Raw genomic sequence first — 22,528 nt, forward strand, 5'->3', positions numbered from 1 at the left:
AGGGCAAGTCAAACCCCATGGTGGCATTGGGGGCAGCAGGTCAGGGGGTGGGGCTGGACCCCCGGGTGGGCTCAGGCAGAGGGGGTGGAGGAAACACCACAGGTCTAAATAATTGCGTTAAAAATTACTGAGACTTTGCAAAGGGACCACTGGGGGATGTGTGGGAAGCACAAAGGGACAAGAGCCAGCTGTAAGCCCAGCTGTAGTGCTCAGGTGCTCTGCCCACCCCAGTCCCACCATGCAGACAGGTGAATGCAGAGGACACAAGGACACTGGGAGTTTATTTAGGCCAACATGTCTTCGGATGCACTTCAAAAAGGGCTGATCCTTGTTGATAGGGATAAATACCCAATTAGCAGCTGTAACAAGCAGTGGCTGAGGGAGGGCTACACCCACCCCTGCACACAGAGGCCTTTGTTGGGCCTTTTTACAGTGGAATGGGAAAATGTTCCGTAACTCCCCAGGGACTCATCTCCAGGCAGACCTATTTAGCCTAAAAACCTGGAACACCACTTCAAAAACTGCCAGTAGCAGCCAAGCAGCCAGGTGAGACTGAGGAAGGACCATCCCTGCTGCAGGGGAGGCATAGCTGGAGGAGTTTAAGGGGTTTGAACAGGGACTGGGAGTGATGGAGGAGGATCTCTTCTGGAAGTCCAGCAGCTCAGTTGGATTCAATGCAGCTGCAGCGCAGTCAGGCTTAAAATTTCAGGATGAAACTTTTACTTTTTAACACTTGTCATAAGCCTATTTCTGTTCTTGGGCTGGGCTGGCTCAGGCTCAGCCAAGTGGGTACATTAAAACTGCCCTTAAAGTCCTCTACAGGACCTCAGGACTCTACTTGCTGGTGACCTACTTACTGCCTTTAGCACTACAGCCCATGCAGCTCATCAGAGAAACATTAATTACATCTCGTCCTATCCTCCCAGATAGCCTCATCCCTGTTCTGTCATTGGAATCACCTTGGGAGGAGAGAAATCAGTCCCAAAGAGCTCCACGGGATGCCTTGACAATAAGTATTTATTCATAAGTTACATTTAAACATAAATAATTGAGCAATAAAGAGAATAGTCTGCTCCCAACAAAAATAAATAATACACAACATTGATAAAATCCAATCAGATAGAATGTTCTAACAAATACAGCAAAGTTCACAGACTGGATTTGTGTGAAACAGCTGTACAGAACATTCCCAGCATACCAAAGGAAAATAGTGCAGTATTATCTGTACATCCATCACTCCCCGGGCTCTGGGAGTTGGAGGTTTTTCTCACTCTTCTCATTCTTTTAAAAATACTTTTTCAGCTTTCAAGTGGACAGATGCACCTGGAGCACTTTTGGGACTGCGAAGCAGCCACAGAGGCTGTGGAGGTTGGGCACTGCTAGGACTGGGGATCAGCAGGGCCCAGAGCAGGGCCCCACACCCAGCAGGGGCTGCAGCAGCAGCTCAGAGCCCCCCAGCAATTCCAGCTCCTTCACCTGGCAAGGGCTGATCCTGCTCGCAGAGACAAGCGCCAGGTTTGTGTCTGCAGGATCCCATGGAGACTCCTCCCAGAAAGCTCTGCAGAGCAGGGAGGAGGAGGAGTGTGCATTGAGTGATCTGGAGCAGACTGGGCACTGCCATCTGCTCTCCATGGGATGTGACTCCGTGGCTCTGCACAGCACAGGGAGCAGGAGCTGCCAGCGTGAGCAGAGCCCTGTCTGTGGGCTGAACCTGCTCACCTGAACAGCACAGAGCAGGTCCTGGCAGCTGGGAGTGGTCACAGGGTCAGTTTGCAAAGCAAAACAAAGGCAGGTCTGTGTGGGCCACGAAGACTGAGCAGTGTGAGCCAGTCAGCCAAGGCCAAACTGGGGTTTTAGCTAATGAGCTCATCAACTGCTCCCATGAACTTAGGTTAAGGCCATTCTCCTAGCCAGGAACCTTATCACTTTAATCACTGCTAAATACAAACCCAAATGTTTTAGCAACATGAGCTCAGACACATTCTCTTCCATGTTCAAGGCAAAGACAGGGAGTCCAGGACCATGCTCCTCCAAGGACCCAATCCAATGCTTCCAACAGTGGACCTGGCCTTGCCTCCATGGCAGCTTCTGGCAGAGCACACAACGTGCATCCAGGCTTTAAAGGTGCAGTAAGTCAAAATAGAAATGTTGCAGTAGGTCAAATCCCCCCTTTCAACATCGCAAAGATGAAGACAGATGTCTTCTAGAGAGGGAAATAGAGAATGCAAAAAGATTTTGTCTAGAAATACAAAGTGAGTGTAACAAGGACTATCAAACGCCAGCCTCGTCTGGTGAAGGGAAAGTTTGGGTTTTAAAAGTCTGTTACCATCTCCTCACTATTTATTAAATTACATGGAAGATGCAATTAAAACGCCATTGGGAATTACAGTGCAAGGAATGCTCCATCCAGTGGCTCCCAGCGAGGCCCTGGGGACAGCCTGCCCACGGTCACTTGTTCTCAATCAGTGTCTGCACTTTGTAGACAAGGTCTCTGGCTATCCTCAGGATCTCCGCAGCATCGTGGTGCTCAGCCATTTCTAAGAGACACAGACAAAACTGTCAGCACCACCTTCCTGCCCTGGCACTGCTATTCATGTAGCATTAGCATTAATTAATTAGTGTAACAAGCAGCAATCCCAAAGAGTTGCAGGGGGTTGGTTTTGGAGAATTAAGGACAGAAGAAGTGGATGAATCCCTTGTGCTGTAGGTCCCAGCACTGAGACTCAGCTTAAAATGAGCAGCACCAGACAGCCTCAGGACCAGAGAAGGAGCAAAGTCTCATTACTTTCTATCAAAATGGCTCTTACCATTAAAAAACTTGATGATATCAGTGAAGTCCATGTTGTTATCACGGATAATCTCTCGATAAACTTCCACAAGTGCTAAGGCAATGAAAAGGACAAAATGTTCTGAAGAGATGTGCTTTGCTGCCCAAATAACTTCCCACACTGTAAATACATCCTCGTACAACAATTCTGAATGGGAATAAACATTACAAGAGCATCTGATTATTCAACTGACCATGTCCCCCCCCCAGCCAATGTCTACAGGCCTTACTCAGACATGAACAGAACCTGATGACTCCTCATTTTCCTCTCCCCCTCTCCTCCAGCCAACTCCTCTCACTTGTGCACGTAAGGCACGGAACTGGCTTTAAAGGACAACTGCCAGAGCCTGGAGGTGTGGTGGTGCAGAGCCAAGCCCAGGAAGGTACCTGAACCACAGTGACCATGTGAGAGCAGCACAGGGGGTGTTGTACAGGGCTGTGTGACAGGCTGCAGGTCTGACCGTGTGTCCAGGCGTATCTCGGCTCTGCAGTGGGCCTGTCAGCACCAACCCTGCTGGAGTGTGCTCGTGCAAGGATCCTGGGATCCAGGGCGCTCCCACACGATACAAGGCACCTCACTCAAAGTACAGCAGCTCCTGAGCTATTGCTGAGCTGCTCCTTGCTATCACAGGGATTAGACAGGAGGTATCAAAGCTTACAGGAGTGGGACCACCTTGAGCAAACAGGCATTTGCACTGGGCAGGAATTTGCAGCTCCCCTTTCTAAGCTCAGACTCATTCCAGTGCTGTTTCACCTCAGAGCTGCATAACCTTTCCTGGCTACAAACTCTTCAGTGATCCCAGCTGCCATTCACCATCCTGACAGACACTCACACCAAAACACAGAGCTATTGCAATTCTAACTCTAAACTACAGGCACAGAACATTATTACCTCTTTTAAAGTCAAGCAGGAACCAGCGATAGCAGAAGTAAAAGTGAGTGTAATCTCCATTCTGGTGCATCAATTCAAAAAGTTCTGAGTCCAGAATCTAGAATGGAAAACATCAGCTGTCACGATGTGGTCTGAAAGCAGCCACGGTCAGAGGTGCTGGACTCCCACTCTGCTCCTCATCCCAGAGGACGGTCAGAGCAGCTGATCAGCACAGGAACAGCCCTTTACTGTGTGTGCCAGTGCTGTGACCTGGGTGCCCTGGCTCAGTGCTGGCCTGAGGAGTCACAGTTGATCTTCACCATGACTTTAAAGGTCCAAGCAACAAGGTGAAGATCCTACTGATTCTCAACAAGTGGCAAACGTCCCTCCACCGTGCCTCCATCTCTGCCCTCAGGCTGTAACTCTACAAATCCACTTACAACTCCTCCTCCCCAGCTCTTAAGTCACACCTGAACCCCGCTCCTTAGAGCTCCTGCCCTTCACTGGGGCATCAGGTGAGTCCTGAGCCTCTGCCACAACCTTGTCTTCTTTCAGATACCCTTAAAGCAGATTCACCTGGATGAGGGACCGCATGTTGGCGAAGTGTGTGTCCATAGCACCTCCATTGGGGAAGTTCTGGCTCATCCTCTTCATCAGGTGGCTGAAGCAGCTGTAGGCCAGCTGATCTGCAGGGACAAGGCAGACACTCAGTGCTGGCAACTGTGGGACTTCTTGAACCAAATTAATGGAAGTGCAGGGCTTGGGAAGAACAGGGTCTTCCCCTTTGCTGTTCTCTTAATCCCAGGATTTAGATGAAAGAGAGGTTGGTTCCTGACTCTGGACCATTTTTATTAGTTATGTGTCAAAGAATCCAGCCTGCAGTTGACTTTTCAGTGTCAGCAACTGCCAGAACACAGTAATTTTACTAACTTGGGTAAAGTAAATGTTATCTGTCTCAACAGCCACAGGTGGAGAAAACATGAACCAGGAGTCACAGGTTTGATTTTGCTGGTGACTCAGCCCTGGTTAATGCAGACAACTCCTTCTGAAATAGCGTTTCTAAGGAAAGACCGCACTAAGGATACCAACATATCCCAAAGGAAAACCCTTCCTTACCATTGTCAAGAATAACCATCAAAGGAGCCAGGAGGTCACACATGCCTTGGACATAACCAACTTCTAGGTGCTCCCAGACATAGCTGTGGAAAGAAGAAATCCTTGTATTGAAGGCTGATTCCATATGTGAGATCAAATCCTAAGCAGCTGCTGGAGGTGTGAGTCTCAGAACCTTCTGACACTTCCCAGAATATTTCACAGCTCTTTACTGTTTGCTGCCTGGATAAAGAGGCCAACCCTCACACACATGCCTTGCATCTCAGTGGTTTGGGAAAAAACAGCTGACAAATGCCCAGCAGTCTATGGAAAAAACCTGGGCTTTTGGCTTTTGTCTTCTGCCCTAAGTGGAATTTTGCTATCTTTTCCAAGTCTCAAAGTCCATGACACTTTCTGCTTTAAGTGTGTGTAGCTGAACCACCTTCATGGCAATTTGCATTCCCAGATGGGAAAACAACTTTCTATCGTTTCCAGCTGCTGTCAGTGGTCAGACACTGGTTTGATTGGGGCTGGATTTGTAGATACAGACTTTCTGTCTACTTACACGTGTCCCTCAGCACTGTCTCTGGGCACATGCACTGTCACCTTTACAGCATGCCCTCAGAGCATGGAGGCATCATCCTGATCAGGAGAAACCCAAACCTCAGAGTACATTCAGAGAAGAGTTCTCTAAAATAGGGTCGGTCTCTTGAGAAATCTTCTCAAATCTGCATTCCAAACTTGGACCCATGTTCTAACCTGCCATCCTGCCTGCTCCTCCTTCTGCCAAGTTTTTTAAAATTCATTAGTGAGAATCCTTATTGACTGTTATTTGCATTTTATTATAGTTTATAGTTTATGGATTGTGACAGAAATGTGAAAGTAGTTGTGTTTACAAGCTCATTACCTGCACATGACATTTCGGAGTTTCTCCAGGTTCTCAGCAGTAAAATACCAGTAATTCCGGTCACATCTCTGGACATCTTTATCAATTCTGTGCAAATTTAAGGCAACAGTGTCCAATAACTCTATCTAGAACAGAGAAGTTTGAGTTAGATCTGCCAAGTTCACAGCATTCCCAGGACCCTGTGGAGATTTGCACTGAGAATCACCAAACCAGAAACAGTACAATTATACTCTAAGCAGATGAGGACATCGAAATACTCAATTACTGTCAAAAATGCCAGGTAAACCACATTTGTTTTCACTGGGGAATGTGCCAAGCCTGTCCTATTTCCAAATGGTTATTTTCAGCTAAATAACTTCAGCAGAGAGAAGCAAAAACTATGCTGCTGTGTGACAGCAAGAGTAACAGAGGTGGTGGCACCCTGAATCTAGATTTAGGCTGTGGTTCAGTTTGGTTAGATGGGGGTTTTAGCTTGATTTAAGTAACACTAGAATTGTACCACATTGTTTGTCTTGCCCTCCTGCTTAAGAAAAACACCCGAATGTTTCTTGCTGCCTTATTTCCAATCTAGCTCAAAATCCAGACAGAAAGACTTGGATGCAAAAATCCTCAGTTACCATCCCACCAGGTGTAGTTCTAATTTGGGATTCTCTCTCATTAAATCCTATCTGAAAAAGTACCAGTGTTTGCTCAGAAAGCAACAAGAGAGATGATGGTACTTCAGGTGTGACCTACTGTGTAGGACGCAGCGCAGACAGAAGCGACATCCATTAAATAATCCACCTGGGAACACAGCTGCTCCTCTGAGACAGAGTCCTGGGACTGCAGCACCCCTGGCTTGGCTCTCTGCACGTGGGGTGTGCCTGGCTCAGTCCTTGCCACCTCAGTGCCAGCTTCTTCCTCGGCCCCCTCCTCAAAGGAGCCGCTCTGCCCGTCGTCAATGCTGGACAGGATGCCCGAGGCCACCGAGTAGTTCCTGGAGGACGGCAGCCCCGAGTCGGGCGAGTCGAACTCCACGGCTGCCGGGGCTGGCACCGCCGTCAGCGCGGGGTCCTCCTGCCCTTTGGGGTCCTGTTCCACTGAGTCCGTTTCATCCACAGATATAAACACCTGGGACATGCAGAACCAAACACACACTTCAGTAGTAGTGGTCATTTCCTCTCTGCTGGATCTGACTAAAGGACCTACGAGGAAGAGATCAGGAGAGCTCTTCCTCTGCTGACAGGGGATCTTCCTTCGTAGGGGAACCTCAGAGCCCCTTAGGCATGTCCTGCTTAAGAACAGCTCTAGACTACCCAAAATTCAGAGCTGCTCTTCACTCTTAACATGGAGGCACCACAGCTGTAATCTCTGCCCAGAGTTCAGGAGCTGTGCTAATCTCCATCTCTGCCTCCTGGGGCTGCACCTCTGCAAATGCTGAGCGCACTGCCCACTCCAGATGGTGAGTGGGAAGGGAGTACCTACATCATTGCTGATGGTGGAGTCCCTGTGGATGAGCCGCTGGACGTGGCTGTCGATGCTGCTGCCTGACGAAAACTTGGCCAGCGTGGCCGAATGCGACTCCTTCTCTCGCTGCTTCACAATGACCTCACAGGCCTTCCACTCAGCCATCACCTTCTGGTACCTCAGAGCAATGTCTGCGTCCACCTGCAGACAGAAACACGTCCTGAGACACTGCCCTCCTTGCCAAAAGGCACTGGCACTGGCAGGAAACAGGAGGAAGAGGTCTAAGGCAGGTGCAGGGTCTCAGGCTGAGAAGCCCAAAGGATGCCGAGGCCCTCCTGCTGCAGCAGCACATCCCTGTGACTGGAGAGGAGTAGTCAGGTGTTGGGTATTAACTGCAGGGAATTAATAACACTGCAGGCACCAGAAAGGATCCATATAAGCAGGCGTATACACTATCAACAGCATTGTGACAGTGACACAGAACAGAAGATGTCATGTGAAACCTCACACAGAAGTCAGATGCAATCTATGGAGTGAGTGCCACCTCTAACTGCATCATCCCTGATTTCATCACACCTCCTTCCAGCTCCTCTGTTCCAACACTAACGTAGCCCTTGCAAAGAATTCCAGGTCAGAGGTTTATAGACACCAGCCTGTGCAGAGTCAGATCCTGGGAGACACTCTGGAATCCCAGCTCGCACAGCCCGTCCTGTGGCTGCACTGTGCATGGCCAGATCCTCCTGCACTGGGCACCACAGGAATAAAACAGATCTTTGCCACTGGTGGCTTTCTCTTTTGAAAGACAGCCACAGAATCCCCCTTGAGCTATTAAGGGACATGTAGCAATTTTACTACTCTGTCACTTGTCAAGAGCTGAAGAGAAACCACAGTCGTGAGCTGGCTCCTGGTTCCGCGCTCCGCTGGCTGAGCTGCTACCCGAGCGTTCATGCTAAGAGCTGCAGGCTATTTGTCACTTGAGGTAGCTGTCGAGTCATAAATCATAAAATACAACAGTTAGTGGAGGGCTGGAGGACAGCCACATCTGGGAGTGCAAAAATACTATCAGAAAGCAAAGATGATAAATCACCTGCAATGACTTCAGTTAGGGACACAATGCGTTTCCTATACATGCAGGTGTTAGGACTGTTTTCATGTCACTCATTTAACAGACTCCTACACTCAGTGTAAAGCTTCAGTCTCCAACAGCCCATTCCTTTGAGGAGTCAGTCATCACTCTTGTTTACTACTGGTGTTGAGTAGCTCATTACAATTCCAGGTTAAGTGTGGAGCACCCCTGGATTAGTAGGGTACAAACTCAGGGAGAAAAATCTTCTTTAGGAGCCTGTGTTCTGCAAATCAGATCTTTTCTATCTTGAAACATCTCTGTATGAATTTACTGTAATTCCTATCATACAGACTCCAGTATTTATCTTGTCAAATCTCCTGTGTTCTAGCTATACACATTACCTTTGAAGCTGGGGCTAGCATCCATGAGAGATGGCTTCACATCTCCCACTCTAAAAACTAAGCACCTGGGTCCTTTGGTTCAGTTCCAGACATACCTTCTATTTCTAAACATGCATCATAAATCTGGTGGTTCATATACCTGTGGAGATCAGAGACAGCAAAATGCAATCTATGCAAGAAACCTCCAATATCCTGCCTTTCTTGAAAATCTGAGATAAAAAAGAATGGAGCAGTTCCTGATGTACACACTACAGCCAGAAAATCTATAATCTACTACGATGACTGGATTCAGGGGGGGAAGAGTCTGGACTGTGACCCAGTTTGAACAGTGAAGGGCTCTATTTCTCCATCTGTGTTCAGAACTGGCTTTTAAAGATTATTGGGAGGCAAACAACTAAAATTGCCACAGCAATATTTAGTAAAAAGAGAGCTGCTTATAAAGTGCCCCATTTGCAAGACACTGATTTGCCCATGGCAAGGCTCGAGGTCAGGCTGCCCTTCTGCTCTGCAGGTGCTCACAGGGATATAAATTACCCCCTGGCATATAAAGTAATTGGGAGTCAGCAAATGCCAAATGTTTTGATATATAAACCACTCCTTATCAATTTAATCCAGAACAGAATCAGCTACTGCATGAGTGCTACCTCCCTGGCAATAACACTAACTGAAAAGCAGATTAATGTGTTAATTATATTCCAGGGCAAACCTCATTACTGTTCTATCCAGTTCAGCCAACATTTGGGTGATGTCACAGAAAAGCAATGTTTTACCACCATACACAATCCAGACCTTCCCCACAGGGCAGGGTCCTGCTGCAGTCCTGTGGCTCTGCAGGGGAGAACATCCCATTCTCTCAGTCAGGGAGAACAGTGCTGTCACTGCAACCAGTGACAGCACTGAGTAAAATTCCCAAATGTCAATGTCTCCCCATTTTATAAGCAACAAATTTGTGGACACAGGGTGTGCTCAGGGCACATGCATGCCACAAGGAGAGCTGAATGCAGGTTCCCTGACTTCAAGAAAGAAAGAACTCCCATTTTAGTGACTTTCAGACATTAAAACATGGTATCAAACCCCCTCTGCTTGCATGTGTTGCTAATGTTTTCAGTAGTGCTTTTCCCTTGGGAATATTAAACAGTAATAAAGACCAACGGTTGCTATCCAGAAAACAAACTCTGCAAATGTAACTCAGATTCCACGGAAGCTGTGCCTACCTGGTCCATCTCCTTCTTGGCCATGCCAAATTTGTAGTGACCTAACAAGAACGGCCACACTTCCTTCCGTATCTCATGCTGGACCCCGCCATAGTAAACTCTTCTTAGTAATTCCAGTTCCTTGTAGTTCTACAGTGGCCAGGAGAAAGAGGTGTTGAAGGCAATACATCTGTATTTAACTCAGCTACACTCAGAGTCACTTCACACCGAGTACAGAGACACTGAAATGCATGCAGGGCACTAAATAAAGTCTGCAGCTTGATTCAAGCCTTTAGGGCCTTAGCTCAAATCCAGTCTAATATAGGCTGTCATGCCCTCCATGAAAACAATCTAATAGATCAGTTGCTTTGATATTAATTTATATCTTTGCCGTCATCAGAGAAGCAAAGGAGAGATGAGACTGTAAGAACCGACTCACTCTCACTAGCTGAGAAGCGACCTTGTGGTCCAACACCTTTAACATTTCTTGGGGCCCATTCCAGGTGACTCCCTGCCCAGTGCAGCAGCATGTGGAGCCCGTGCACCAGACACAAAGGGGATGTGTTACTGACCTTCTTGTCCTTCTGGTACTTGCTCCAGACCTCCTTGGTGAGGCCGGCGGCGGCGCTGGCGGGTCTGTCGGGGGGGACGATGCTGTGGTTGACCAGCGCCGAGAGGTGCGTGCGCACCGTGGACAGGTGCCGGCAGTGCGCCAGCCCTGCGGGGACACCGAGGGAGCAGCTCAGCCACACAGCCCTGCCTGAGGGCAGCCTGGGGACCCCCAGGACAGTCCTGCCTGAACTGAGCTCGCACTGCACCGCGTGAGAATGGGGGATCACAGCAAAGATTAAACAGATCTGACAGAGACCAGCAATGTCCAAGCTCTGCATTACGCTGCCATGTAAAACCACATTCTGTCTTCACTGTGCATCACTCCTCCCACTGCCAGCACAAAACTCACAGTACTGACACTGGAGTCACATCCACTCTACTGCCCTGAATTTGGGGCCAGACTGCTTTCTAAGCCAAACATCCCATGTTGTTTAGATAAGCATATGGACACCACATGGGCCAGATATAAGAAGCTTCACTTACATCCATAAAAGGCTCTGGAAATTATCTGCCTCTTCATGCTTTCACACAACATCTTTAGTGGAGTTCTGTGGAGAGGCATCAACAGGACAACAGCAGGTCATGAGGACAGAGAGCATCAGGAATTTCATGCTGATCCCTGCGTCCTACACACAGCAATTTTCTCTGCACCAAGACTTATTTAGTTAAAGGACACAGTAATAACAAACTACACTTTTAAAGCATTTCCCCCACCAACATTTTGGCCCCAGACAGATTCTCCCCTGGCACACACAGCCCCAACTTGCTGCAGGTGCACTGTAAAGGTCTGTGTCAAACTGAACTGCTGCCCTTCATTCAATTGTTAATGACTTGTTAAAGATAACGTTTCCAGAGCTGAAGTATTTTACACTAGACAAAAGAACTGGAAGCAACTGTTCTATCAAAATGTGACCTGAGCATAGTTTAATAGGTTAATTTTAATAAACTAAATTTCTTGCTGCCTAACTTCAATTTTTATGTTAGGAACTACTTGAAAATGGTTACTTGAAAATTGTTACTCTTTGTCTTGAGTGCTGCAACCACTAAAACCTTCCTGCTTTTACCTGTGGCATGCACACAGTCCCTGGGTAAGCTCTCTGCACAGCTTGCTCACCGGTCATGGATGCAGTTGCAGCAGCTGGGAATGTCGTAGGGAGAGCTGCCCGTGGAACAGGAGATACAGGAGGAGCCCTGGCTGCAGTGCTCCAGCTGCCACGACAGCAGGTTTGCCCCAAAGCCTTGCATCTCTATCATCTCACTGGTGTCTGTGGAAAAACCAAACAAGACAGAAGGACATCAGCCTTTTCCCTTCTCTCCCCCTCTTCCTTCTGTGCATCCTGATGGTTCATGCTTCACTTCTCAACAGGCTCTGAACCTGGATTCTAGAAACAGGAGAGCAGCATCCTCAGAATCACTGCTCTGGACCCGCTGCATGCTGTGCAGGGTCCCTTCCCAGGAAGCCAAACCCCTTCACCATTTGCCCCTCTCTTGCCCATGCACATCCCAGTTCATGTTTCAAGAGAATAGAGAAAAGGGTGCTGCAGGAACAACTAAATGGTTCTTGTGTAATACTATGGAAATGTTATTTATGGCCAGAAGAGATCATCTAGCCCAACCTTCTATTTCATTCAGGCCTCAGAATTTCATTTTGCAGTTCCTGGAATCAGCCATGGAACTGCTGGTCCAGCCAGAGTGAAAGTTGGAGCATGAAAGAAATTAAGACAAACTGAGTCAGTTACTTTCAGAAGATGCTTCTTTCCCCCTCAGAACCAGATCCTAAAATATTTAGCACAAAAGGACAGTTCCAGTCCTGCTAATGTCCATACTGTATTTATAAAAGGATACTCTACACAGGAGTATGTGATCCAACAGTACAATGCAGCTTCTGGAGTTATCCCTGCTCCACCAAATCTATTTGCCTTTTTAACCAGCTTCAGGAAAGGCAACGCAAAAAAATCAGCAGCTCCCTTCAGAAAGCTTAGCTTCAGCTCTTCAGCCTTCCCAGCTGGCATTTGAGCTTGTGGGGTTTTTGGTTTATAATAAATAACTGGCCTTTCAGCTCACCCATGATTAAAATTAAGGCAAATACAATAATGTATGCATAAAGTATGCCACTAAATTAACAGTTACAAGCAAAATTCAGTCCCCTGGGCCGTGCTTTTAAAACAGGTATTTGTTGAGTGGTGGTGGGGGCAATTCCAAACCATCTCATGCATTTTAAATCAAGGTAGCACAAAGCATTTTAGGAGTGCCTGTTAGAAAGTGGGCAGAGGTGAGGGAGGAGTGAAGTAAACCCATTTGTTAACAGAAAAAGCACAGGCTCATGCGGAAGCAGTCATGTGTGTTTCATTTCACAAAACAAAGTGTGATGCAAAAATGCTCTTCACCTTAATTCTTCAGGAAGGAGCTGAACGACCCAGTCTTTATTGCAGCTTCTTATTGGGTTCAAATAAAAACCACTGGATAAACATTTTTACATCATTAGTTTTTGCCTCCCCTCTATAGACAGGAAAAGTGGGTTTTTCAGTTTTAATTTTTTATTCTGTTTTTTAGAGAAACAAGGAAAGAACCCCACAGAACCTAAAGATTCAGATGAAAGGTACCTGAATTAGTGAAGAATTAGAGTGAACAGCATCTTTTATTTAATTGTAGTGGTGTTATCTGTAACTTCAGCTACATGCAAAAGTCAAGCATGTTGCAAAATGTCAAAGCAGATGGCTGGCAAACCTGCTACAACAGTGTTGTCATTATGGGATGGGGCTGCTGGAGAGACAGCAGCCCAGCCAGGCTATTCCCAGACACATCCCTCACTCTACCATCCCCTTCAAGAAAAAATAAGCAAAAGCAGACACCTGACAGCCATTCTAGTGCATAACTTACATTTCTGTCAGCTGACTAAAGACTAAATTGTGTTCCTTATGCTTAATGTGTATGTGGCAGTTAAACGTTCTCCTTCCCATTTTTGCCCGTATCCAGGCATGATCAGTTAGGACACCCTGAAACTTCCTAAAACAGCATATTTTTTCAAGGGAAACGCTATTTTTGGAACTTCTTTCTGTCCATGCCTTCCAAGAACTCTGTATTAACTTGGGCTGGGCTTTATCAATGTCCAGGGGCTGCTCCCTTGGGATAAGTGTGTGGGCAGCCTAGAAGAATTGAGGAGGCTCTCCCTGAACACCTGTCGATACCCTGTGTAACCCAGAACTTCGGCATTGTACAGAGATGCAGGGCTATTATTGTCTCTTGCAGTCAGTCCCACCAGTCCAGGGTATAAGAGAAAGCAAGGACTTCTCAGAATTCAGAGCTAAACTACTGGATCCCAAGTGCGCACACATCTTGAGAATATCAACTTAAATAGTATGAACTTTTTAAAGAAAAGAAATAGATGACAAATTTGTGGGGGGGTGGCAGAGCTCACAGCTGATCCTCTGAAGCCCATCCAGCCTATGGATGCAAGTGGAATGAAAGCACCAACCCCAGACAGGCACTGCATCTCCACACAGCCTTCTCTGCATACTCTGCTACCTTACAGGGAGATCACAAAGCTGTTACACCCCCTCCTTCTCTCCTGAGAGCCTGCTCTAGTATCCAGCCTTTATGGAGGTGGGGCAGAAAGCCCCAGAGGAGAGGAGGTTTGCTGCTCAGCAGCACACACACCAAGGGAGAGGGAAGAGGGAAGTTCCCACTCCCCACAGGCTGTGAGCCCATTCCCAGCCTCTCTGCACAGTCACCTCCATCTCCAGATCTCATGGCCTGAGTGAAATGCCTTTCCCTGTAATAATGCCAACACTGTTGTATGCATCAGTGGAAGGAGCTGCAAGAGAGCTCTGGGACACAGAGGGAGGAGGATAAAAACCTTTCATCCTATTAGGAGCTGTGAGGTTCCGAGAGCAGATCATTGATAGCATTGCGTGTAGCTTATCTTCCTCCTCCTCATCATCGTCAACAGAGGTAGAGCGGCTGGCAGCTAAGTGGTGGTAGTTAATAGTTACTGCTCAAAGAAAATAGTGAAAGAGGAGCATAAGAAGAAAGAACTCAATTCTGTGGGAAAGCTCAAAAGGACATGGTCAGCAAAGACAAAGGACCTGAATCCTGCCTTCTGCTCGAGGGCACGAGCTCCTGTAAACGGCTGCGAAAACTGAGTTTCTTACAGAAACAAAGCATGCTCCACCAAACTCAGGCCGGCATTGAGTGCGCACAGGCTGTGAGAGCACATATGGCACACCACAGCAAGGGAGAAAGATCCCAGTGCCAGCCTGCAGCAGCTGAGTATGCTTTTGAGCAAAGCTCCACGGGCAATTCTAGGCTCCCATCTAGCTTCTGTCCTTCACTGTGCCCTTAGCAATGCTGTGGCCCCTTCTCTGAAACCTGTGCCAGATGCACCTGGACAGCAAACCCTCGCTCCCAGCTGTGTGTGGCCCTGCAGACAGGCAGAGGTCCTGCCTGGCACAGGAGCTGCAGCTCCTGCCCCAGGAGCGCCCGGGCTCTGCAGCCCCTCCAGCAGGCCAAGGCACAAGGTGCTTTGCTGGTGTGTGCATGGACTTACCTGTGCCAGCCCGGCAGCCCTGACAAAGCCCAGCCAGCCCTGTGGCCCAGGCCCCGGGGTCAGGAGGCTGCAGAGGAGATTCCTGCTTTCTCAGCTGCAGTAAGTCCCAGTATGAGCAGTAACTCCAAATCCCCTGTAAACTTTAGGGTCTGATCTTCCCAGGAAATTCTTGCTTCTTTGCCAAGGGTAATAAAACTGAACATGCTGTTTGAGAACTAGCTCAAATACCTTCTTGCATGTAAGGAATTTGTATTCACTGATGACATGAGGTGGTTTGGTGCTCGGGAATTCATTTAGTTTCCTTGGAAGGGCCTTTATTTATCCATTGTTAAGTTTGTGCTTCCAAGCCAGGAAAACTTAGCCCAGGGAGTTCTTGGGGTACTTTTAAGAGTTTATGGTTGGTTTTTTTTCCTAATAACATTATGAGCAAGCAGTGTGGCCAGTAAAAATATCCTCACTTAAGGAGCAAAACTGCTCTTGGCTAGTCAAGCAATCTTTTGTTTCAGTCTCAGTTTGCAAGCCCAGGGGAGTATTTTGAAAACTTCCTCTGTAAAACACAGTGTAAATGTAAGATTCCCCACCTCAACTCCATTTCCACTAAGATAACAAGTCTCACTGCATTAAGGAAACCTAAGCTGCACCTGTTGATCACAATTATCTCTTGGTGAAATTTTGTGAGAGGTTTGGGTTTTTTACCCCCTTACAAAAACATGGCTTGTCACCTGCAGGTATTTCCCAGGATATTACTTCAAGATTTACTCAGATGTTTGATTTGGTTTTTTGTTTGGTTTTTTTTCAAACAAAGCAGAACAAAGGCACTTACTGTTATCGTGCTTGTGTCCAGGATAAATAATTCTGAACACATAGTCTGTGGATGTGTCCTCAGCTGGCATCTCCTCCAGGTCCACTGATTTGTTGCTGTTCCGTTTTCGAAGCTTTGGAAACACCTTGCCCTAGAGAAAATAATAATTCCATACATTCAGCTGTGAGTGACTAACAGAGTACAACAAACTAAGTATTGCAGACCTGTGGCATCTTAAATCTCCCAACTTTCAATGTTGGGAGGAGGTAAGGGAGAAAACAGTGGAGTCATATACAGCTGGTGGTTTTGGGGTACTTAACACTACTTTTCTGTGTACTATAAACCAGCCTTTTCTCGTAATCTATGGGAGCTGGGCACTCCAGGCCTCTGGCAGCACCTCTGTCCAGTCCATCTCAGTCTCACTCCTATTGTGTGGGTTTGTATCTTGATGCAACAGCAGATTCCAGCTCATTGCTCAATGGGGTAATGAGGTATGAACAATTTTTATAGACCATGTGTGTAAGAATCAAATTGGACTAATGGAGTTATTTTGCCTCCTACTTTACCAAAAAGCAGCTGGAAGTCCATGCCCAGACCCTGTGGAGCAGAGATATCAACACCAGCCTCACCCGAGAGTTCACCAGAAAAAGCAGTACCTTGCCCTGCTGGGACCACAGCGGGGGCTCCAGCTGGCCACGGGGCAGGAGCCCATTCTCCAGACAGGACAGGAAGGCGAGGAGGTGCCCTCCCTGGGGGAAGTGCAGCGGAGGCCTCTGTGTCCCATCCTGGCTCACCAGCACTAATGTCCATCTGCTTTCTGCTGCAAGGGAGGACAGGGGGAGTCCACACTGTTACATCAGAGCCTCAATTTTCTGCTCTTACCCTCTAAGTAAATATTATTTGGGATCATCACTAAGTAGATAAATAAACCTCTGTAATGCACAGTGTGATCTAGGGATGATACCAGCCCTTCAGTCCTACAGAAACTCAAGATACAAGCAAACTATGAAAGCCTCATGCAGTTGTCATCCTCTATCAGCTGGGACTGGGGATTTTAACACTCATTCCCACATGGCCAGACCTAGTCAGAGGTGTTCCCGACACTGAGGGAGGAAAAGCAATCATTCAAGTGGCTCTCCTGCTTATGAATTTTAAAGGAATATACGCCTAAGGGTTATGCTTACGTTGCTGATGGCAGTGGATGCAGACAATCTGGCTCACTGGCACAACCAATGCGTAGTCCCAGTAAACACTAAAAGGGAAGGAAAGAGCAGGCAACATTGTTTTTTCCATATTCAGGAATGCTTGCAGTTCCAAGCACCTGATAGAAAGACTCTGCTAAGTTAATAACTGCTTAATAAATTTGGTCAATTGAAGTACATTATTAGTCAAGTAAACGGCAAAGGAAAGCAGGTTTCTCCACACTGATACTGTGGTACCAGGTCTGTACAACCTCTGCTTCCCTCTTCCCCTTCCCTTCCCCTTTCCTGGTGCCCCCAGCAGGTTACACAGTGCTTCCCATCTTTCCTGAATGCAATGAGTACCTTTTCTCCAGTTCTGAATCTCCAAGGGTTCCATTCATCAGCTGGTTTGGAGTCCACTTTAATGTCAAACTATCTGCTGACTGATGAAGGGAGAGATACCCAGGAATTGCCTCCAAGTCATCTTTCTGTTCACAGAAGCAACAGACAGATAACCCAGGTGACTCAAGTGCACAAAATACCTGCATAAAATATATGTTCCAGTCTTTCTATGCCACACAAGTTTCAAAGCTGCAGTATTTGGGAACTGCTGAGGGAAACCCTAACAGCAGAAGTACTGGTATACAATATTGCTACAGAAAGAGGGGAAAAACCACAATACAGTCAGCTGGTTTATGAAATACAGTCCAGTAGGTTTGTTCCTGCCTACAGGCCCACTGCTCATTGACAGTGGTCAGGCAGTGAAAGCATTTGTCACTTGTCAAATCTACCCCAGCACAGGAGAGCCAAGCAGAAGGCAGCTCTGTGCTGAGAACAGAATGCAGCGAGCGCTTGGCAGGTCTGAGCTCCACCCCCAGCTACACCAGTGCCTCCTCCAGCCACAGCCCCAAACTCCACGCACTCACCGGCTGCACCAGGACGTTGTTCTTGCCGTAGAGAAGGTGTGTCCGGGAGTTCTGGTGCAGGGACTCCACGTACTCCCGCGCCGAAGCAGCAAAGCGATCTTCCGACGTGCTCCCGCTGGAGTGGCGCTTCCGGATCTACACACAAAGCCAGGGCAGGTCAGGCCGGGCAGGGACACACGAACTGCACCATTTACATCACTCTCTATGGACTGCAACTTCTTGTGCAGCCAGGGGAGTTTGCAGAGAAATCACCTGGACTCGTAACTCAGCCCTGACCATGGCAGCTCAGAATTTCTTGTGAACTACCTGATCAGATCACAACTGTCACAAGCCACAGTATTTAGTGCTGGATCTCAAATTTTTCTACATATAGATAAAGAGGACACTGTGGCCCAAATGGACTTCTAATCTGTGATAAAGGTTCCATTACAGAAGAGAGAAGAAAGGCTGTTCCAGATTCAGGTATCTACCTCATGGGGCTGTTTTTATTATCAGCCTGTGCCTTAACTCAGAAACAGGTACAGAGTAAATACCTACTCCCAGGGCTGGGCGCTTGGAGGGGGAGTCCTGGCGGCCGTGGGTGCCGTGGATCCGGTGCCGCTGCACCAGCTCGTCAGCCGAAGGGTCTGTCCAGTAGTGGTCAGCTGTCTTTAGCTTGGTGTACTCCAGAGCACAGGGTCCAACTAGGAAAAGAGACCAAGGGAGAAACCTTCTGAGTCTGCTCAGAAACATACCCAGTGCTATCCTGCTGGCTGAGCACTGAAGGTGAGATTCCCTCCTAAAGCCAAGTGCATATTAATGCTCACCAATCCTATGGGATCAGCCCACAACACAGACAACAACATAATAATGTATCACCCCTATTACCCAGGGCTGTATAAGAGTATTCCTGTAGGACACAATACCCTGCCACAGCAGCATGAGCAGTTACAAACTGCCAGCAAGCATTCGGTAAAAATCCATTCCCATTCTGCTTTCTGATCCAACCAATAATTACTAATAAAACCAGATGATCAGTCTCTTCTGGTCTTGTAAGCAACAAAACAACATCTTCAATGTTGCTCTATTATAAATAGTTAACTACATACGAGATATAAAATACACTTCTTGTAACACTGTCGTAATGCAAAATGCTTTAAGACTATTTATTTTCTTCAGCATACAAAGTAACTTTGCAAGAACTCACCTAGCAGCGAAGCCAGTATTGGGCCACAAACAGGATCTGCCAGTAAAGCTTCTTTTTCATAATATTTACTAGGAATAAAAGATTAGAGCCCAGTTAAAAATATTCGTTGGTATAGACCATTTCAAAGCTTGGGTTTAGCTACAGGTCTAACATAATAGGCCAGTAAGAAAACTGTGTATCTGAACAGCCAGAGACAGGACCCAAGGAATCCAAATCCCAAATAGTCCCTGAATTTGAGAGGTAGAGGGAAAACAGTGGCTGGGATTACCCAGAAATCACCAATGTGAGCATCTCCTCCAGAAGCTCTAATGGAGCTTGACTGGCCCATCCACTGACCCTGTGAAGAAGTGTTGTGTTGGGTTTGCAGGTAAAAAAGACTTTTACAACATGGCGTGTCCTGAAGTGTTTTTAAAGACCATTAAAACATATTGTAAGAAATTAATTTACTCTATTTTACGGATCAACTTTTGAATAGATCATTTCCTAAACTATATCAACAGCACTGACTAGTCTCCATGGAGCATAAAACAAGCCTGGAACAACTAAAGTAATAAACCTACACTCCAGACTTCTGCATTTAACCAGCTGACCAGCACCTCTCCTTTGGATGTACATTCTGCCCCTGATCAGCTGTGCAATCCCAGGAAAGTCACCTCCTCTCGATATGCTCATTCTGGCTCACCTATTTTTCAGCTGAGCTCTGGAGGGGCAGGAGCTTGCCTTGTGCTCAGTGTGTTTACCCAGTATATTTGATCTGGGGCTTTGGGCAGAACTGCAATATGGGAACAAACAATAGTTCTCTGAAAGCAATTTTGTCCATTTTCCACAGAGACAAAACAATCCACACATTCTTAAACACCTCTTCCATCTGTGAGGAATCATCTTGAAACACCATGAAGAACAATGAACTACTACAAATAGCTCTTGCAATGACCCCGAAGTCTTGCCACTGCAGCAGGCAAAGCTGCTTTACAAAACCACATAGCTGAAAAATCCAAACACCCACATTTCTTGAATGCCACTGTCCTCTGTGGTCTGTTCACTAGATGGGGCTCAAACTCTAAAGCACCTGCTCCTCTTCCAGGACAGAACAGCAGAAGGATGTGAACATGGAGCATTTGAGCAGTAATGTCACAAAAATGCATGGCAACAAGCCTTATGAAAAGGTTTGTTTTATTCACCAAGTCAGGGTCTCAGAATCACAGACCTGAAGTGAAGGACCTGATCCTAACACATCTGAACAGATGGGGAAGGCAGTGAGGTGAACATCTACAACACACAGCGATGGAACAACTGAGAGCAAACTCTCCTGATGTGTCTGCTGTGGATTATGTGGAAAAGAAATTAAAACCTCTTGTACCCATGTATCTGCAGACACTGAGGCAGTGGACTAAAATGCTTTTGTTAACTGTGTCTCTGGGACGCGGCCAACCCTCCCTCTGTCTCTTCTGCACACAGCTCATAAAATCCAAGATGGCATTACATATCCCAGAGCAACAGTTTGCTTGAACAGCACAAAGACCTTTCTTCCATTCTCTTGCTTTTAGTGGCAAGATACATCATGAATGTATGACAAGGAAAACAGTAACACAAACTTGGAAAGTACTGTGAAAATAAGCTGCTCTGCCCTTAGCTCTCATCCTTGTTCAGACACATTGGCTTTGGATGGACAAGAATGTTCTGCCAGTGCAGAACAACAAGAGCACCCCTGCCAGCAAACTGCCATTCTGGGACCACACCCAGCTTTAGAGTCCCTTCCTTTCTCTTTTTATGGTAGATTGTCCTCGGTGTGCCCCATTAAGTCTTCTGTATCATGGGTTATGGGAGGGCAGGAAGGGTAGGAGTTAAGAGCTGCTCCTTGGCAAGCCACAGCTGATGCTGGGCAGCAGGAAGCAAGGACAGAAGAGAGAGGACTCATCTTCACCTCTTAAGGAGTCCGTGTGGAATACATCCGTAAAGCACTGATGCTCTTCTCGGGTTTTGCAAGGGAAGACTTTCACTTTACACAAAGCTTGATTTTTCTAAAAATGAAACATTATTCAAAGAACCTGTTTTCACAACCCTAAGGTTTTATGTCAATAGCTCCTCCTGTTCTAATTCTCCTTTCTTTCATCTACAAAAGGCATTTTCCTCCCTGACATCCTAAAGTTCCAAAGGATTATTTTCAGCCCATGACATATTAGAAAACATTTCTATTCCACTAAGGTCTAGGTCCCATTAGAATATGGGTACCTAATATACTTGAAGTTAGGTTTTTAGCTGATTTCTGGAAAGCTGAATGCGTGTTAATGTTTTTTTGTAAGCCTGAGACACTGTCAATGATGCAAAACTAAAGTACATTTTTTTCTAAATGCTTGTGCAACTGGTTTTCATCTTACCAGAAGACTGCATCACAGGGGTTTGCTGAAGACTTTTGAAGAAATCCCTTGTTGCAGATACCTAAATGCATCAGTCCAACAAATCCCTGTGCTTCTGCTGCCTTCCTTACCTGCAGTTATCGACAATGTACTGCACAATCTTGTCCAGCACCTTCTCAATCAAGGCTGTCCGAACCCAGATGTGTTTGATGGCCTGAGGTGTCAGGACAGGTGTTTTGCTTGTGGTTGATCCCTGCCTTTTGAGGGGTTCGTGCCCATTTGGCTGATTTTTCCTGCAAAAGGTGATAAAATAAAAGTAGTCAGAATTTGGACTGTTTGATGACAGCTCGTGATGGGTTCATCCTCCTGCATCAGGTAACACAGTGCAGATGCAGGAGAAAGGTGGCCACAAAGCACAGGGGCAGCTTCCTTCTGCCCAGCACTGCAGGCTGCCTTGGCTCTCCACACACTGCCTCGGGCTGAGAGGGGAACAGGAACCCTCTGAATGTCTTTTCCAGAAAATCTCCCCCTTAAAATAGAAGAAGGTCCCGTTTTGCCTCAATGAGGAAAGAAACCCTGACATCTTCAAGTTCTTTGCCAGCACTTGGGTTTCCTTTCAGGAAACTGTTCAGTTACACAGAGTTAATACGTTTATTTGGGGCTGTTTCGGGTGAGATCCATCATTCCCCCCTGCACTTACAGCCCCATGTCCTACAGGAGGGCATGACAGCAGCCCTACAGGGCAAGAAAGACACGTGACACCACTGACATCAGAGCAATTGAGTGTGGTTAGTCGCATCCTAAACACGGCTTTTCTTAAGCCACAGCCTCAGGAGCAATGAGGCTGTTACAGCCCTTCTGTCTCCTTTCATACATCCAGCAGAGCGAGTCCACCCCCTGCAGTATTTCCCAATAGTATCTTTGCTGTGCGTATTTTCTACAGCACTTAACTTTTGTGGCTGTTAATAGCTGAAAAACACACAAAATTTGTCCAAGAGAAACCACAGAATTTAAGTTCATTTGCTCCTCTCTGTTAGAGGATACAGCCAAAGGTCTCTGGTGGTTAGAGGGGTGTTTGTGTGGGCTCTTAAGCAGGAGAGAGGCTGGTGAGTTTT

At 46.9% G+C, this 22,528-nt stretch overlaps 1 protein-coding gene across 7 annotated transcripts in view; it reads right to left on the reverse strand.

Annotated features, from left to right (window-relative positions):
* Positions 1-999: 999 nt before the first annotated feature.
* The window catches only part of SGSM2 (small G protein signaling modulator 2), a 38,921-nt gene continuing 17,392 nt past the window's right edge, over positions 1,000-22,528 (reverse strand). The window contains exons 4-24 of one of the 7 annotated variants that reach the window (XM_048325025.1): positions 21,545-21,706; positions 19,057-19,124; positions 18,408-18,553; positions 17,871-18,005; positions 17,308-17,432; positions 16,948-17,015; positions 16,420-16,583; positions 15,785-15,914; positions 14,272-14,406; positions 11,530-11,680; positions 10,899-10,963; positions 10,376-10,521; positions 9,825-9,953; positions 7,162-7,344; positions 6,481-6,807; positions 5,698-5,822; positions 4,815-4,897; positions 4,275-4,384; positions 3,720-3,816; positions 2,808-2,975; positions 1,000-2,537 (exon numbers count right to left, since the gene is read on the reverse strand). In XM_048325025.1, the coding sequence (XP_048180982.1) occupies positions 2,449-2,537; positions 2,808-2,975; positions 3,720-3,816; positions 4,275-4,384; positions 4,815-4,897; positions 5,698-5,822; positions 6,481-6,807; positions 7,162-7,344; positions 9,825-9,953; positions 10,376-10,521; positions 10,899-10,963; positions 11,530-11,680; positions 14,272-14,406; positions 15,785-15,914; positions 16,420-16,583; positions 16,948-17,015; positions 17,308-17,432; positions 17,871-18,005; positions 18,408-18,553; positions 19,057-19,124; positions 21,545-21,706 (2,806 nt within the window). In that variant the 3' untranslated portion in view covers positions 1,000-2,448. Of the gene's footprint in view, positions 2,538-2,807; positions 2,976-3,719; positions 3,817-4,274; positions 4,385-4,814; positions 4,898-5,697; positions 5,823-6,432; positions 6,808-7,161; positions 7,345-9,824; positions 9,954-10,375; positions 10,522-10,898; positions 10,964-11,529; positions 11,681-14,271; positions 14,407-15,784; positions 15,915-16,419; positions 16,584-16,947; positions 17,016-17,307; positions 17,433-17,870; positions 18,006-18,407; positions 18,554-19,056; positions 19,125-21,544; positions 21,707-22,528 lie in introns of all 7 variants that reach the window. The other 6 variants (XM_048325023.1, XM_048325024.1, XM_048325026.1 and 3 more) reach the window with 6 other exon arrangements.

This window comes from Corvus hawaiiensis, chromosome 20 (assembly GCF_020740725.1).
Source record: "Corvus hawaiiensis isolate bCorHaw1 chromosome 20, bCorHaw1.pri.cur, whole genome shotgun sequence".
In the NCBI taxonomy this organism is placed as follows: Eukaryota; Metazoa; Chordata; class Aves; order Passeriformes; family Corvidae; genus Corvus; species Corvus hawaiiensis.